Genomic DNA, 19,586 nt, shown 5'->3' on the forward strand with positions numbered 1-19,586 from the left:
TAATTTAATTTCTTTAATATCTGATTTAATATCTGACCGCAACATTTGACTAGAGATTAGGAAGAAGTCTATTCTCGAGAAGGATCTAAATGATTTAGATTCGCATGTATATTCCCTATGATCTGGGTGTTGGATTCGCCAAATATCCTTGAGAGACAGCTTCTGGCAGAACTTAGCGAGTAACTTTGCTTCCCTCACCTTTTTGTCAGTGGATTTACTATTAAATCTATCTAGAGTGTGTGAAAATGTCATATTATAGTCACCAACAATAATTATATTCTCCCCAATAAAATTATATAGCTTTTTGCTTAAAAAATCCCAGAATCCTCTTTCTGTTTTATTGGGACCGTATAAATTGCAAAACACATAAGGGTTTTTGTTAATTTGAATTTTAGCAATTTGGTATCTTCCTTCTAGGTCATTTTCTACTGAGACTACCTGATACTCTAACTGTTTATTTAGCAAAATGGCCAATCCTCTTTTCTTTTGGCTGTAAGGTGTATATAAAACCTCACCAACCCATTTGCTTTTAAGTTTCAGTGCTTCTACCGGGGGGAGGTGGGTCTCTTGGATAAAAGCTATACCGGGTTTATAGGACCCAAGATGTTTTATCATTAATTTTCATTTGATTGGTGAGGAGATCCCCCCAATATTCCAAGATAACAACTTTAATTTATGCATCTTTATTAATTAGCTAGTGATGGGGGGGGGAGAGGAAAGAGAAAAAGGGAAAGGGAAAAAAGAGAGAAGAGAGAAAGAGAAAAAAAAAAAAAAGGAAGATATAACGCCAAATGGTAAAACCTGACTGCGGCGGAGTGGCCTTCCCTCCGACCGCAGATCCCAAGCAAATCAAAAACCTTATAACTTTATAGGATCCCATTATCTGAGCAGAAACCTTGTACTTCCTCTGGTTTGGTAAATGTGAGTGTGACACCATCCTTCTCCAGCAAAATCTTAGCTGGATACAGAATCCTCGCCTTAATATTGGCTTTAATAAGTCTGGAGCAGTATGGTGCCATCACCTTCCGTTTTGCTTGTGTTTCCACTGAAAAATCTTGGAACAAAAGAAGCCTTGTTTGACCTAACATAATTCCATTGTTTTTGCGATAAAGCCTAAGTAAATTGAACTTGTCTTGAAAGTTTAAGAACTTTATGATTACAGGTCTGGGTTTTGGGGACCCATCTAGTTGTTTGCGTGGTGGTCCTAGTCTATGGGCCCTTTCCACTGGGATTACCAAATTCTCTATACAGCTACCAACTAATTGTGGGAGTGTAGAGGAAGCAAATTTCAGGAGGTCTGAGAATTCTACAGTTTCAGGTAGCCCAATAACTCTTAGGTTATTTCGGCGTGATCTGTCTTCTAAATCCTCTAATCTTGCCTGCAATGTATGCAAGATTTTCTCTTGCACGGTGGTAGTCTGTTCTTGCGTGTGTATTTTATCCTCAGCTTCTGAAACTCTAGTTTCTAATTCTAGAAGTCTAGGTGCAATCTGTTTAACCTCTGTCAATAGATTTGCTATTTCTTGTTTCAGCCCTTCAAACTGAGGTGTAAAGAGTAAAGATATTTGATGCAGGAGTGCTGTTGTGTCAATGTTACTCAAGTTGGAGTCATTATGGGCCTCCAGATCAGTAGATTTAGCCTTTTTATCTTTCTGCTTGGGTGGCATCGCTGGAGAATTGGGTTTGGATTGTGACATATATTTGTCCATGAGAGGATAGGGCAGAAAATCTCTATCCAGATAGTGAAGTGCACGTGATTGGGTGAAGGAAAAAGGGGCTAAACACAAAGGCACTGATGGGCCAGAAAAGTGTGTGGTAGTGAGTGTGCAAAGTGAGGGGTTGGTGGTGGTGTAAGAAAAAAAAGAAAAAAAATAAAGAAGGGAAAAATACTGGGAATTAAATCAAACCAGTCAGGAATGATCCGACTGGGCAGTGGTCTGTAAGTGATAGTGAGTGTAAGTTAGAGGGAGTGTTGTGCACGATATCACCTAAGGATTATTGTAACTATATTCTAGGCTAAATGAACTCGCAAAACAATTACTTTCCACAGCTGGTTAATTTAAGAGGTGTAAGGATATGCTATTCCTAGAATTGTACCCATGAACAGATATTGCTTTAAGATATAAACAATTACCAAAATCAATTCACAAATTCAGAGGGTTAGTACTCTTGCCCATTTTTAAATCCGGGAATCTAATATCCAGATTTCTATAATATAGGTGCCCCTGAAAAAAGCCTTGGGACACAGACAGTAGAAACCCTGTACCTTTTCCTCCCTATTTCTAGCTAAGGAGGTTAGACGCACTATAAAGCTTGAGTTAGAGCAACAATCAGACAGATCAGCTTCGAAGCTCAAAAAAAAAAAAAAATTAAGGCAAATATACCTCCATACAATACAAAGTAAAAAAAAATCTTAACACTAATGTTTGCCCAATTGTGTTCAGAGCCCCCACAATGGCTACTTTCTGGTTTGCTAATAGTTGCAAATACGCAAAATATTTTTACATTCTTAAGAAGAGCTAAAGAGAAAAGAAGAGCAAACAAACAACAAAAGAGAGAAAAAAGAAAAAAGAGCACAAGAAACCATTAAAGTTAGGAGACACCATTCACATTTGTAACTTCACTGCAATTGCATTAGTAAATGGTTGTATCCACAAAGTCTCTGCAGCAAATTAAGGGGAGATAGCAAATGGGGTTACTTCAGGAAAAGAGGACACAGATTAGACTATCAGCCAAGTCACCCCGTGTCCCTTAGTACCAAGAACTGTCCCAGCCAATTATAGGTTTTCCTTTATGCGCTAGAATCTGAGTTCTTAGTATAGGTTTAAGTCAAGCAGGATCCAGAGATATATAGCAGTTCCTTATTAGGGGCTTTCACATTCTCTTGTATCTCATAAGCCTCGAGGTCCAAATGTCAATCTGGCACTTCCAAGTATTGGCTAATCTTTACAGCAGTTTTATATATAATGCAGTGGCGCTGCTGTAGAAATGAGCCAGGCTGTAAAGGACTCAATACAGGGCCACCTGATTGAAAAGGGCCCTTCTTGCCCCGAAAAGTCTAATTACCCACTTGCAGTAAGTCCAGGGGCCATATAACCTCCGCCAGTCTTTTAAGAGGCGCTTCGCGCAATAATTAGCCCTGAAAACAGACAGTGGCGCTTTAAATGTACTTGAGCTCCTTATACACAGTATTAAAGAAAACTTATAGCCCAGCAGGCCCCTGGTCTAACCTTATATTCAGGACCTCAATAAGCAAATTAGGAGTCTCTTTAGTGGATTAGCTTATAGACCAGTCTGAGGCATTATTGTGTTAGTAGTAGGGCCACATGCAGAGCTTGTTAAATGCAGTCAGGCAGCGTGTTAAGAGAAATTACTAGTACAGCACCCACGCTTCCTTTAAAGTCTCTTGCAGCCTGTCAGTCCACTTAAGCCAGCGGAAAATAGCACATAGGCACAGAATATAATATCACTAGAGTTACTCACATATCTGGAGTGGCATCTTGCATATACCTCAAGATTGAAAAGAGGACCCAGCCTGATGACTGTATAGGTTGTCGCTGTTTGCCGTATATCCACTTGATCAAACGCCTTCAACAGCCACCCCAGCTTTCTTGCGGCAGGAATACAGCTTGTGACAACTTTCCTTCGCCTCCGTTATCGTGAGGCTATGTGCCGGGCAGCCCCGGCTAAGTTCCGTGAGCAACTGCCTTTGTGCTCCTGTGCAGGCTGTAGCTGCAGATTCTTCCTCTGGCTTTTGACCTGTTTGTGAACAGAGCAGCTGGATCCACAAGTCGCCTCGGCTTTCCTTGAGGCCCGTAGAAAAGGAATTATCAGCGCTGCCCTCCTGCAGCTTACCGCGTCTGCCTCTTCGGCGTCTTCTTGGGGTGCAAGTAAGTTTTATTCGCCTCCGCTGTGCCCTAGCCGACAGGGCAACCGGCATCTGTGAAGGACTTCCTAGAGCTGTCTAGGCATTCCAGACCCCAGTTTCGATAGGGCCAAGGAATCTATGCGCTATGGGATGTATGGAAGTTGGCTCTTTCCCTCAGAGCATCGTGCTAGCGTGCCTCTGCTAGCTCCGCCCCCCACCGGAAGTCTGCATGTAATATTCTATTGTTTCACATTCAAGTGGGTTTCAAATGTATTCATCCTGTTTTTTTTGTTGTATTGAGAAAGGTAATTTAGACACGCATCTATATAAGCACTTTCAAGAGATACACGGCAATAATATACAACATCTGAAGTATTGGGGTATCTGTAAAATACAGCCTGACTGGAGAGGGGGAGATTTCGAAAAAAGACTTTTATATAAGGAAGCAGAATTAATATATAAATGGAACACACTGTTTCCACACGGCCTGAATTCTGAGTTAGATCTATCTCCTTTTCTTATAGAATAGCCAATGTATATCCTATTTACACTTTTGATGCCTCAACCACTGTTGATGAATCTTGCATATAAGGTTGATATTAATGAATAAGATGAATATCTATAATAGCATCTCTGTATAGGATTTTAATCCTTGTATATGTTTTCTAAAAATAAAAAATTCTCTTTAACTAAACAAAAAATTATTTCGACTAAAGACAAGTAAAATTAACTTCTATTTCTAACCCTCTATAGTATGTAGTAAACTAATTTGGATGTAAGCTCTTTGGGGTAAAGATTCTTAATGTGAACAGAATTTTGGCGACACAAGAAATTAAAAGATATGTTGCTGAATGTGGATACAGTTTGCAAAAAGAATTATCTCTCAACATTCTTAATAATAAACATTTCAATACCACCTTAATAAACCACCATAACCTGCTGGATTAAAAATGTCACAATACCACCTTAGTTAATACCACCTTAATTAACTACGATTACCTGTTGAACAATAAAACGTCACAATACCACCTTAAAATAAGCTATGATCACCTGCCGAATTGCAACCAATCAAGATGTTGGGAGGTGTATTTAAAGTCTGAATTTACAGCCAAGTACTATCTTGATAAAGCCCCATGAGTGGGTGAAACAGTTTGATAGTCTGAGGCTGTGTTTGTACACTTTGAGAATCGAATTGTTTGGCCAAACGCAACTAAGAAAAGAGACTCTCTTTGTATCTTAACATCAGAGATTGGTGTCAATCTGTCCTGCGTACGTTGTACTATGTGCAGGATTATATGTAAGAAATCTAAATCTATCTTGGCAGGTGAACTCCTAAACAGGTGATATTTGGCGTGTGACATTGTGGAAATCGCTACTGAGAAATATCACTGGAGTAAGGAGGCTGCTTTTGCGGCTGCTCCCACCTTCGAGAGATAGAAGATTTGTACATAATCACGGACTGCAGAGGTACTGGAAAGTATATTTTTCACACTAGCCACAGCAGGCTACCACCAAGCAGGTAGGCATTATTACACATATTGAAGATATAAAGTCAAGTACTAACTATGCCCTGACGAAGTCACGTACTGTGACGGAAACGCGTCGGTGGGCGTGGCTTAGGTGTTCCAGCGTGTCTGATGCCAAACCGGTCTATACACATACAATACCTTTAGTTTATGTTAGCGGTTACGCTTAATACCGCTTTAGTATTTGCAGTTTATGTGTGATTACAAGGTTTAATGTAGATACATTGTTGTCTTTATTCAGTATATATGCTATTACGCTATACTTTAGTTACTTAGTAGCTTCTGACTCTGAATCACAATTGACAACTTGTACTTAATGGAGTTTATACATTTAGCTGACAGCTAATCTCTTTTTCTACCTTTACATAATTGCAAGTATCTTTGCGTGTTTTGAATGAATTGTATGCTTGATTAGTTCTGAATATTAGGGAACCTTAGCTAGCAATCGGCTGACTCTGTTCAATCAGAGCAGTACTCAGGTAGGAGGACGCCTTTGAGCGCATAGCAAGCTCTCATATGTGTGTGGTAACACAAGGGGTAATCTACTCATTCCTACCTTACATGCTTACTACTCTTTCCTAACCAATTATAGACCCAACACGCTACACCTAGTCCATTAGCCCTTCTCCATATGTTTTTAATTTATTGGGTGCTATAGATCTGAGGCTATTTATTATTGAAACATGGAAGTGATTATTCCCATCTTTCATTAGCCTTCTATGACACTCATTTTTACTTGTGGTATTACCTGTGGGGGAATATTAGTTTTGACAGGATCACTTGGTACATTATTCAGAGGTTATTATACCCTGGATTTAATAATCCCTACCTATATCCCCTACTAGTAACGTCTGTTCCAAGCATATTTGTTTAATAAAGTGTAATGTATTTTCATTTGCTATTTGATTTATTTAGTGTATAATTCTACACTTGACTTAAATGTCATAAACCCCATTTTGGTTCCCTAACCTAACCATCCTACTGACTATACCTATATATGATCCATCTGCTTTATTAGGCCTATATCACCAAACCAATAAGGAATATTTTGTCTGCAGTACACGGCTAAGTACATATAGGCCAAAAGTGTACCATCTAAGCCTAATTGTTTACATTAGAATATGTAGGGTTGGGGGATTATGGAGTTAAGTAGTAACAGACACTTATCCTATATATATATCAAAATGTATCTTACAATTAATACATCATATTATTGATTTACACTCCCAGGGATTAGTGTCTGATGTGGATTCTAAGAAAATAGAACAAAACAACTAGATAAACTAATTGTACAGGGATTACAATATAGTTTGTAGCAGAGAATTCCACAAAGTACAATTAATTTAAACTCCAATACAAATGATAGATTTGAAGAATTGCTTAGATTATTCTAAAAAAAGGTTCCATAACATTCATACTTTAAATCTTTATTACTTAAATGGGAACATACATTCACTCAGTAGCAGAAAAAAATGTTAAAACCACTTAAACCCAGTTAGTCATTGAGTACTATTACGCTCAAATTTTAATAATGATATATCTGGACCCACCATCCAATTATCTTAAGTAAGCTAAGCCCTTACAATCCGAGGGCTGAATTACTTTTAAATATTAGCTATGAGTTGGTGGGTACCAAGATTATATATAGTTATTGAGGCATAAATTCTATTTGTAACTTAGGTAAGCACTTTAAAAACGGCAGACAGGAGAGACAGAGCTGCTCCTGCTGGACCCCTGACGCGCGTTTCACAGAACGCTTCCTCAGAGGGGGTGCGGGCCGCTGCTACGCAGCGTTATTTATGTCGATACTTATCCCACCTCTCACATCCGATTGGAGGCTATTTTTTACTCAAACGAGTTTGATTGGTTATTACACCCGTCAATCATACCATACGCTCTGACGTATGGCGTCTTCATGTGTTATTGCGAGGTGTGTCAGGTTGGGCGTCTCAACACGGAGGTCTCATCCAATCACTGAATTGCGGTCATAGGGCGTGTGTGTTGCCTTAAAATGATTGGATGATCACTCCGAAATGTAAACAAAGCTCCAAACTTTTATACAGTACTAGTATGAGCGGCCGTATGGGATATCTTGTGTATCAGTAATGAATATCTTCAAATGACCAATCTGTTCATACTAATTTAAGCTCTGTGATATTATAGTGTTTTACCGAATTCTAAGATTAGATGAAGTCAAATCTACTTCAAGAATTCAGCATACATCATTATATGGCAAACAAATGAATATTATTGTGCTATAAATGTGACAAAGGCTGTACATGGACGATCTAATATGTTTATTTAGAAATATACACTAAAGGATCTATGAGGGTTATAACAGTTATATTGAATTAAAATTGCCACGATCTTTAAGGGTTATAAAAGTTATATTAAATTGAGATTGCAAGGGACAGGAATTGCTTAGGTTTACGATCGTATAGAATCCACTGACTTAGGGAATGATATGCAGATATGAATTGGCAATATTTTGAAAAATATATATAAAAAATTGTATATAAAAATTATAAAACAGTGAACCAATCACAAATATCATCGGGATATATGTGTGTGTGTACTAATATTATTCTGTGGGGTTACCATGTATAAGTGACTAATGTTCCCCTAAGAAAAGGGGGAGAAGGGACTATATTATTCACCTTTACCATTTGGGTAGCCTCAAAGAGCTAATTTCATGTGTTTTTATATAAATGCTGGAATTCTTTTATTAAAAATGTTGTTGTTTTTTTGGCTTAACAGCTAATAAATTGATTTCTATACATCTGCAAATAGTTATTGCTGTTGTTCTTATGCTATAAGGAGTTTTACTATTTATAGAAATATATCTCTTGCAACTGTTTTTTATTTATTTTTTACTTTTATTTTATTTTGATTAAATTGTAATTGTTAGTTGACATTTTGAGTGAAAGTGTTTAGTTCTTTTAAGGATCCAATGGATAAGAAGTTAGAGGCTTACTTGAAAAAGATGTACACCCATCAGGGATTGCAGTGGCAACCTGCAGCAAGTATTGCCACGATTGCGGGTGCAGCATCTTATTGGTGCGATGCCTTGGCTGATCTTATTTCTGAGGAAACTATGGTAGAGGAGATCCAGGATAGGATCAAAGCTCTTAAATTGGCCAATACCTTTATCTGTGATGCCAACATGCAAATGATTAGACTGGGAGCTAAGATGTCTAGTTTCACTGTGCTAGCTCGTATCAAACAGGAGGGAGCATCAGTTATCCTAATACCTCCTGCATGGCCTTGCAGGATCTGGTTCACGGATCTGGTAAGGATGTCAGCTCTACCTCCTTGGAGGTTACCTCAGAGGAAGGACCTTCTAATTCAGGGTCTTTTCCTCAATCCAAACCTAGATTCTCTGAAGCTGACTGCTTGGAGATTGAACACCTAGCTCTGTCTAGACGTGTTTTTTCTGAAGTAGTCATTCAAACTATGCTTCAGGTTCGCAAACCTGTTACTCGCAAGATTTACCATAAGATATGGTGTAAATATCTTTATTGGTGCGAATCTAAGGGGTTTTCCTGGAGCCGGGTGAGGATTCCCCGGATTTTGTCTTTTCTTCAGGATGGCCTGGAGAAGGATCTGTAAAGCTTCTGTGGAACAAATTTGCAAGGTGGCAACATGGTCCTCTCTGCATACTTTTTCCAAATTCTACAACTTTGATACTTTTGCCTCGGCCGAGGTTTCTTTTGGGAGAAAGGTTCTTCAAGCAGTGGTGCCTTCTGTTTAGGTCCTTCTGCCTTTTTCTCCCTCCCTGTTCATTCCGTGTCCTCTAGCTTGGGTATTGGTTCCCACTAGTAATTGGAATGACGTTGTGGACTCTCTATGTTTTAAGAAAGAAAACAAAATGTATGCTTACCTGATAAATTTCTTTCTTTCCTGACATGGAGAGTCCACGACCCTGCCCTCTTAATTATAATTTGGCAGTTTTTTTGCGTAAACCTCAGGCACCTTTTCACCCTTGTGTTTCTTTTTCTTTCCATTTTCCTTCGGCTGAATGACTGGGGATTATGGGTAATGGAAGTTACACTAAACAGCTTTGCTGGGTTGCTCTTTGCCTCCATCTGCTGGCCAGGCGTTGAATATCCCACTAGTAATTGGAATGACGTCATGGACTCCCCATGTCCGGAAAGAAAGAAATTTATCAGGTAAGCATAAATTTTATTTTTCATGTCAGCTTTTTACAGTTATGCTGCAGCACTTTCAAGTGATTTAGCATATGAGTATTATGTCCCTTTAACTTGTGACTTCTTCCAGTTACCAAATCCCACTGTAGACAGATTTTTTGGTCATATTAAAGTGACCTATGCCAAAAAAGGCCACACACAGTTAAGGTGGTACAATATCTGCATAAAAATATTAATATATATATATATATATATATATATATATATATATATATATATATATATATATATATATATATATATATATATATATATATATGTATATATATTTGTTCTTAAAATGCATGTTTACTGTGCTTCATAAGTTTGATGTATATGACCACTTTTCTAATATGTCAAATTAATATTTTTTTGCAGGGACCAGATGGTCTTCCAATACCAGGGTGTTGGCAAAAAAAGGTATTTTTATTTTGGGTATATTTGAGTACAATTAATGATCTCTTACAATTTTTGATTTCTTGCCATTTTTATAGTATATTCTAGTTAAGGACTTTACAATTTTAGTTTAGATTTTTATTGTCTAAATACTTCCAGACTTTGTGCAAAGGTATTTGCCTTTATATAGAAACAGAAATTATAATGTGCAGTTAATAGATCTGTGGAAATTAGAATGTGTTTGTTTTAACAAATAAAACTAATATAAAATATGGTAACTAACTGGTTAAGGCAGCATTATCATCTGTATTATTTTTAATAAATCAAAATGTTATAGGATTTGTGAAACCCAAATTTTTTCTTTTTGTATTTAGATAGAGCGTGCAATTTTAAACAACTTTCTAATTTACTTCTATTACCCTTTTTTTCATTCTCTTGGTATCTTTTGTTGAAAAACAGGGACACAAGCCCATGTCTGGAGCATTATATGGCAGCAGTTTTGCAAGAATGTTATTCATTTGTAAGAGCCCTAGATTGCAGCACTATTTCCTGCCATGTATTGCTCCAGATACCTACCTAGGTATCTCTTCAAAAAAGAATAACATGGGAACAAAGCAAATTTGGTAGTAGAAGTAAATTGGAAACTTTTGGTTTGTGGTTACTTTATCTATCTTAATATTTTTGTTGGTTATTACAAATTGCTAATGATGAAAAATCTGGTGTTTTTTGTCATTTTATTGGTAACATGAAAAAAAAAATTCCTTACAATATTGGGCAAAGTTCCCTAAAAATGGTTAACAGTATATATCATGGAGGACCATTTAGAGCTCATTATATTAACCGATTGCTGCACTGCTATTTTAGAGTGAATTTGCCAGCACTCATCACTGTCACATCTTTCTGCACATTTAAAATATTTAAATGAATTACTAATGTATTTTACATGTTGCTGTAGTTGCATATACATGGCAAATTATATGTGAACGTTCAAGAAAATTACCATTGTGATCTTGCCATTAAAGGGATATTAAACACTTTGAGATGATCATATAAAATTATAAATCGTATATATATATAAAAAAAAGTCTGCATTTATACTTTCATTATTTATTTTATCCCTTCTTCATGTAATTTCATTCTAAAGTGTGAGCTTTTCAGTTCCTTCTAGAAATGCAAGTGCAGAACACTGTTATATTCCACACAGCCATTGGCTGCACACTCTACTGGCCTATTTATAACTGTCCCTAATTGGCCACAGCAGAGAAGGTAACCTAAGTTACAACATGGCAGCTCCCATTGTTTTATAGACACCACAGGTCCGATTTATTAATGTGCAGAAGGACATGATCCACTGTAGTGGATTATGTCCGCTGCACATTGATAAATGCCGACAGCATACGCTGCCGGCATTTATCATTGCACAAGCATTTTGTGTGAAATGCTTGTGCAATACCGCCCCTGCAGATTGGTGTCTGCTAGGGGCATGATAAATCGGCCCTTAAAACTTTACACTTGTTTTGTCAATATTTAAACAGCTAAATGTTATTCTCAGACTAATATTTTCTTTTAATGCATCCTTCTATCTAGCATTTATTTAGTGTTTAATGTCCCTTTTAGACAAAAATAGTTGATTTTATGGCTTTTCCAGACCTCGTTATGCATCAAAGTAAAATGTGAAGCCTGAAATCAGTGCAAGTAAATTTGTAGCAAGGGAGTGAGCCATACAAATTAATTGTAATCAAGAATTCAACAAAGCTATATCCTGAATCTAAGCAATGATTTTTTAAAGGGCTGACTATTAAGGGTTTACAGATAAAAATGCTGCTCTAAAATACAATGTTCACTTGCGGTGGGGGTCAAAAATGCATATTTTAACCCATGCTTATTTGTGTTCTTTTTTTTTCCAGTAATCCCTAACCAGCAAGCATGGAGTGTGTATATATTATCAATATTTTTTTACTTTTTGAACAAAACAATAATATATTGATCCTTATGTTGTGTACGGTTACTGATGGACTATATGATGCTGAACTTATAACATTTGGACTAGCAGCTAAAAAGCTGTGAGCAGATCTCATTGCTAACAGTTATTACTGCCGCTCGGATTAACACCGTTTTTATAGCGATATTTACATTTTTCTTAACAAACTGACCTGCATGGTGAGAGATTACTCATCAGTAATGCTTTATTGTCTTTTGATTTCTTTACTTTCTTCCGGAAACAACATCAAAAGGGTGAAAAAAAGTTGAAAGGGAAAAACAAACCATTATTGCAGCCGTAGACATGGAAGCAAAATAATGTTCTTTAACACCAGAAATTATAACGTGGAATGAGAGTTGCATTGTCTGTATATTCTACCTGTTCCATACAATAAAGACTACAGCTGCAGAGGAAACCGGGACTGAAAACAACAGCCATTTTGTGGTTTCCTACAAGTAGATCTGCCTAACCGTCTCCTGTATTGTACAGGCATTTTGCACATGCTGCTGATATTTACATTCATCTTTAATAATAATAATAATAATGCCTGTTTTTATTTTTTATTTTATTAAATGTTGATGGGTTGCATGGAGTTTTGTGGATCAAACTTTCTGCACATATGAATATTTTTCATGTGTCTCTATGTACATGGACAGCATATATGAAGAGAGTTCTGCTGGTTCTTGTCTATAAACATGATGAATATGGCATCCTCCTTAGAACTCTTGATATTAGCCAACAGCTCTTGCATATACAACAGGACAAGTGATAGAGTGACATTTGCATAATAGAAGTTCAGTAATTATGCAATATATACGGAATGGAATTCCCTGAAAATGAAAATCCAGCCAAACAATGAAGATTTCAAAGGCTGTTTTTTTGGTGGGGGGTTTTAACAATATTATCTGAACCTTAATTTTCATGTAATATGGAAAATATTTTGCCTTAAAAAAAAAAAAACTGGACACTCTTCAAGAGTCAAAAGGGTTTTTTTTTTCTTTAAAAAAAAGCTTTAATTGTAAATAGCTTCATCAAATGGATTTTATGTCTCATCAACCTTGTGCCAAATTGCATCCGACATATGGACGTTTTTATTGCCAAGTGTTTATTAATATCATGTTTGCAGGAAAGACTTTGAAAACAATATTTGTAAGATTTCAGAACACAACATTGAAAATGCATTTCAAGTATGTTTTTAACATATATATGTACACATTTATATTTACTGCATTTTTTACTGTAATTAAATTAACTAATGCTTATTAGTTTTTGCTATACAATAGGAACTTTACACATTTTAAGAACTTGTATCATACTTTTACTCAGTATTTTAATCTTACTAAACAAATCTTTTTTTTAAATAATTTATTTTATGTTGTATTATTTCTTTTTTCATTAATTTTTATTACAAATATTTGTGAACAGTTTTTCTTAAGGACCGCTGTCAGACAGATGTAAAAGTGACACAGACAAATGTATTACATATATTCCCAAATATTTTACATGTGGGTAATTGGTAACATTTTTTTAAATAATACTATTAATCAAAGTAAAATATTGATATATTAACAATTTATTATTATTTGGTTTAGTGATATATTTGTTGTTGTTGGCTCACTTGAGTGATAGCTTTCAAAATTCAGTAACACATCTATTATTTTATACCTAACCTATGCAGAAAAAAAATACATCACCTATTTGCCTCATAACTTTTTTCTATCTGCGCTAGTTTTTCTTTCATCAGTACACGTGTTTTGTTAAAAAAAAATGTTGTCTTAATACTGACATGAAAAGTATATGTCACATCCATATAAGCCTATAGTTCTTGTGTTTTTCTTACTGAGTTATATAGTCAAATTGTAGTTGCATAAACATAAATATACACATTGAAAACTGGAGGGAATCTCTCCCTCATCATTGTCCTACACCCACATTCATGAGACATTTGAGTTTTTTGTGTTTGGTAATAAAAAGCGGTAAACACTTATAGACAAATGCTTCACTAAAGCACAAAGTGATTACATGATGCTTGTAATAAGCCATTCATGGTTGCACCACTGGAGGCTGAAGCAGGCGCTATGCACACTGACTTCATTCATTGCTGTAGCACCTTCAAACCTCAGAAGTTCTGGGTGGTCATAATCTGCAAGGCAGCACAGTTGTTTTGTTTGTGAGGTGCTTTATGGAGAGGAAAAGGAGAAAGAATGTTGTTGTTTTTTTAAAGGGACAGTCAACTTCCAAAATTGTTATAGTTTAAAACAGGGGTGTCCAAACTTTGCTCTCCAGAGGTTTTGGAACTACATTTCCGATGATGCTCAGCCAGCATTTTATCTAGCTGAGCATCATGGGAAATGTAGTTCCAAAACTTCTGGAGAGCAAAGTTTGGACACCCCTGGTTTAAAAAGATAGATAAGCCCTCTATTACCCATTCCCCAGTTTAACACAGCCAGCGCAGTTATATTAATATACTTTTTACCTTTGTGATTACCTTGTATCTAAGCCTCTTTTGAGAGCCCCCTAATCACATGGCTATTTATTAGCTATTGACTTGCATTTTAGCCAATTAGTGCAGTGTCAGCCACAACTCCATGGGAGAGAGCACAATGTTATCTATATGGCACACATGAACCAGCCTTGTCTTGTTGTGAAAAGCTAATAAAAAAGCATGTGATAAGAGGATGTCTGTAGTTGCTTAGAAACAGGCAGAAATTTAGAGGTTTAAAGGTTATAAAGCATATTAATATAACAATGTTGGTTGCACAAAGCTGGGGAATGGGTAGTAAAGGTGTTATCTATCTTTATAAACAATAACAATTTTGGTGTAGACTGTTTTACATGAACAATATCAGATATATATGTAAATATATATTTAATAATAAAAAGTACATTATTTACTATGTGAAGAACATAGGAATGTAAAATATGCATAATTCACATTTGAGTTCGCAATTTAGGACTAACATGGTCGGGTTAGTGCACATGAAGAATTGCTATCCTCAATGCGCGATATTGAGGATAGCCCTATATCAGTTTTGACAAATTCAGAAGCCATAACAAATTATGATAATAGACTGTTTTTTAACATTTTCGATTAAATATTATTCAACATTTTTTTTACTCCAATCTGACCATAGAAACATGGATTTCTTCCTAATGACACATTGAGTCCACGGATCATCATAATTACTGTTGGGAATATCACTCCTGGCAAGCAGGAAGAGGAAAAGAGCACCACAGCAAAGCTGTTAAATATCACTCCCTTACCCACAACCCACAGTCATTCTCTTTGCCTGTGTTGCAAGGAGGTGGTAATGTTAGGTGTCTGAAAGAAGTTTCTTTTATCAAGAGTTTATTATTTTGAAGCAGGGCTGGTTTGCTCTGTCTTCTTGGGAATGCCGCTGCTTTCTCCTCAAGTGTCCCAAGCATTGTTGTCCACACATGCTGTGCCCTGCGCTTCCACTCAGTCACCAGTTGGAGTTACGTTGCAAGACATTGCTTCTCAGATATCTTATGCGGTATCTGATGCGCTGTCTGCCTTTCCCATATTACAGGGAAAGCGCAAGAGGAAGTTTAAGGAATCAGTGAGTAAGGTTTCAGACTCTGTTGTGTCTGTTCCGAATGTTCCCTCCCAGAGGTCTGAGGAGGATGATTCTTCAGTTGCTTCTGAGGGTGAGATCTCAGACTCACATAGTGTTACTCTTTCTTCTGATGCTGAGGTTGTATCCTTCAGGTTTAAGCTTGAGCACCTCCGTTTGTTGCTTAACAAGGTTTTGGCATCTTTAGATGACTCTGACTCGACTGTCGTTGTCACTCCTAAGAAGTCTAGTAAGCTGAATACTTTGATGTTTCTTCTGCGGTGAAGGTTTATCTTGTTCCAGACTGTGCAGACGGTTCCCAAGGTGAAGGAACAGTTTCCACTTTGGCTAAAAGAACCACTATTCCCATAGAGGATAGCTGTTCTTCTAAGGATCCTATGGATAAGAAGTTGGAGGCATTACTCAAAAGGATGTATGTTCACCAGGGTTTGCAATGGCAGCCTGCGGTGTGTATAGCTACTGTTACTAGTGCGGCTGCTTACTGGTTTGATTCGTTGTCTGATTCTATTCAGTCTGATACTCCTCTTGAAGAAATTCACAATAGGATTAGGGCTTTGAAGTTGGCCAATTCCTTTATCACGGATGCTTCCAGGTTATTAAGTTGGGAGCAAAGATTTCTGGCTTTGCTGTTCTGGCACGCAGAGCTTGTGATTGAATTCTTGGTCTGCGGGTGTGCCATCTAAGTCTAAGCTTTTGTCAATTCCTTATAAGGGTAAGACCTTGTTTAGGCCTGGTTTGGCTGAAATTATTTCTGATATTACGGGGGAAAGGGTCAATCTCTCTGTCAGGATAAGAAAAATAAGCAGAAAGGGCGTCAGAGTCATTTTCGTTCCTTTCGAAAACTTTTCAGGTAAGCCTTCCCCCTCCTCTTCCAAGCAGGTACAGTCAAAGTCCTCCTGGAAGTCCAATCAGTCTTGGAATAAGGGGAGACAATCTAAGAAGCCTGTTGCTGACTCAAAGTCAGCATGAAGGGTCTGCCCCCGATCTGGGAGCAGATCTTGTAGTGGGCAGACTTTCCTTTTTCGCTCAAGCCTGGGTTCGGGATGTTCTGGATGCCTGGGCAGTGGACATTGTTTCCCAGGGGTACAAATTAGAGTTCAAAAGCTTTCCACCCAAGGGCAGGTTCCTTCTTTCAAGGTTATCTGTAGACCAAAGAGAGAGGCGTTCTTACGTTGTGTCCAGGATCTTTATGACCTGGGAGTGATAGTTCCTGTTCCAGTGCAGGAGCAGGGTCTGGGATTCAATTCCAATGTGTTTATAGTTCCCAAAAAGGAGGGAACTCTCAGACCTATTTTAGATCTCAAGTGCGTAAACAAGTTCCTCAGAGTTCCATCTTTCAAGATGGACACTATTCGTTCCATTCTTTCTTTGGTTCAGGAGGGTCAGTTTATGACCACAGTGGATTTAAAGGATGCGTACCTGCATATTCCCATCCACGGGGACCATCACAAGTTTCTGAGGTTTGCGTTCCTAGACAGACACTTTCAGTTTGTGGTGCTTCCATTCGGTCTTGCAACAGCCCTCATAATTTTCTCAATGGTCCTGGGAGCATTGTTAGTGGTGCTCCAGTATGGGGTGTCACAGTGGTGCCTTATCTGAACAACATTCTGGTTCAGGCATCATCTTTTCAACTAGCAAACTCCCACACTGAGTTGTTGTTGTCTTTTCTGCGCTCCCACAGATGGAAGGTATATTTAGGAAAAAGTTCCTTTATTCCAGCTACTAGGGTGGTGTTCTTGGGAACCATAATAGATTCTCTAGCAATGAAGATTTTTCTGACAGATGCCAGAAGAACAAAGATCTTCAACTCTTGTCTTGCCCTTCAGGCCTCTCCTCGGCCGTCAGTGGCTCAGTATATGGAGGTTATTGGTCTGATGGTGTCAGCTATGGACATCATTTCGTTTGCTCTGTTCCATCTCAGGCCTCTGCAGTTATGCATGCTCAGACAATGGAACGGGGATTATGCGGATCTGTCTCCATGAATTGTTCTGGATCAGGCGACAAGAGATTCTCTTCCGTGGTGGTTGTCTCAAGATCTTCTCTCCCAGGGAACCTGCTTTCACAGACCTACCTGGGTGATCGTGACCATGGATGCCAGTCTGCTGGGATGGGGAGCTGTCTGGGGCGCTTTGAAAGGCTCGGGATTTATGGACTCGGGAGGAGTCGGTTCTTCCCATAAATATTCTAGAGCTGAGGGCAATCTTCAATGCTCTTCTGGCCTGGCCTCAGTTAGCTTCAGCCCAGTTTATCAGGTTTCAGTAGGACAACATAACGTCAGTGGCTTACATCCATCATCAGGGAGGAACTCGGAGTTCCTTGGCCATGACAGAGGTAGTCAAGATTATTCAGTGGGCGGAGACTCACAACTGCTGTCTGTCTGTAATCCACATTCCAGGGGTTTACAATTTGGAAGCGGATTTTCTGAGCAGGCAGACTTTTCATCCGGGGGAGTGGGAACTTAATCTGGAAGTGTTTTCCAGCTTAATTCTCAAATGGGGACAGCCGGAGTTGGATCTCATTGCATCTCGTCAGAATGCCAAGCTCCCGAGGTATGGGTTGAGGTCAAGGAATCCTCAGGCTGTACTGATAGATGCTCTGGCAGTTCCTTGGAATTTCAGTCTGGCATACGTGTTTCCTCTCCTTCCTCGGGTCATTGCTAGGATCAGACAGGAAAGGGTGTTGGTGATTCTCATCACACCGGCGTGGCCTCGCAGAATCTGGTTTGCAGAACTGGTGGAGATGTCATCTCTTCCACCTTGGAGACTTACGCTGAGGAAGGACCTTCTACTTCAGGGGCCCTTCCTTCATCTAAATCTCGTTTCTCTGAAGCTGACTGCCTGGAGATTGAATGCTTGATATTATTTAAGTTGGGGTTTTCTGAGTCGGTGATTGAGACTTTGATTCAGGCTCGCAAGCCTGTAACTAGAAAGATTTACTATAATATATGGCATAAATATCTGTATTGGTGTGAATTCAGAGGGTTCTCTTGGAGTAGAGTTAGGATTCCTAGAATTTTGTCTTTTCTCCAGGAGGGTCTGGAGAAGAGTCTGGAGTAGTGTCTGGCGGATGTGCCAGATGATCAATCTTTTTGTCAGGCCCTGGTTAGAATCCGGCCTATGTTTAAGTTTGTTACTCCTCCTTGGAGTCTTAATTTGGTTCTTAGAGTTCTTCAACAGGCTCCGTTTGAGCCTATGCATTCTTTGGATATTAAGATGTTATCTTGGAAGGTTTTGTTTTTGGTTGCTATTTCTTCGGCTTGAAGAGTTTCGGAACTTTTAGCTTTGCAGTGTGAATCTCCTTACCTTATTTTTCATTCTGATAAGGTAGTCCTGCGTACTGCCTTAGGTTTCTTTTCCAAAGTGGTTTCGGATCGGAATATTAATCAAGAAATTGTTGTTCCCTCTTTGTGTCCTAATCCTTCTTCTTATAAGGAGCGTTTGTTGCACAACCTGGATGTGGTTCATGCATTGAAATATTATTTGCAGGCGACTAAGGATTTTCGCCAGTCTTCTTCTCTGTTTGTTGTTTTTTCTGGGAAACGCAAGGGTCAGAAAGCTATGGCTACTTCTCTATCTTTTTGGCTGAGGAGTGTTTGGCATATGAGACTGCTGGAAGCAGCCTCCTGAGAAAATCATGGCTCATTCCACAAGGGCTGTTTCTTCAACTTGGGCCTTCAAAAACGAAGCTTCTGTGGAACAGATTTGCAAGGCTGCCACTTGGTTATCTTTACACACTTTTTCTAAATTTTACAAGTTTGATTCTTTTGCTTCGGCTGAGTCTTCTTTTGGGAGAAAGGTTCTTCAAGCAGTGGTGCCTTCCGTTTAGGCTAACTGTCCCTCCCTTATCATCTGTGTCCTCTGGCTTGGGTATTGGTTCCCAACAGTAATTATGATGATCCATGGACTCACTGTGTCATTAGAAAGAAAAGAAAATTTATGCTTACCTGATAAATTTATTTATTTCTTGACACGGTGAGTCCACGGCCCGCCCTGTATTTTTCAGACAGTTTATTTTTCTTTAAACCTCAGGCAC

At 38.2% G+C, this 19,586-nt stretch overlaps 1 protein-coding gene across 1 annotated transcript in view; it reads left to right on the forward strand.

Annotated features, from left to right (window-relative positions):
• The window catches only part of COL23A1 (collagen type XXIII alpha 1 chain), a 267,708-nt gene extending 254,178 nt beyond the window's left edge, over positions 1–13,530 (forward strand). Inside the window, exons 27-28 of the mRNA XM_053717243.1 lie at positions 9,960–10,001; positions 11,885–13,530. Of these exons, the coding sequence (XP_053573218.1) occupies positions 9,960–10,001; positions 11,885–11,887 (45 nt within the window). The 3' untranslated portion in view covers positions 11,888–13,530. The remainder of the gene's footprint in view (positions 1–9,959; positions 10,002–11,884) is intronic.
• The last annotated feature ends 6,056 nt before the right edge of the window (positions 13,531–19,586 follow it).

The sequence above is a fragment of the Bombina bombina genome, chromosome 6 (genome assembly GCF_027579735.1).
Source record: "Bombina bombina isolate aBomBom1 chromosome 6, aBomBom1.pri, whole genome shotgun sequence".
Classification (NCBI taxonomy): Eukaryota; Metazoa; Chordata; class Amphibia; order Anura; family Bombinatoridae; genus Bombina; species Bombina bombina.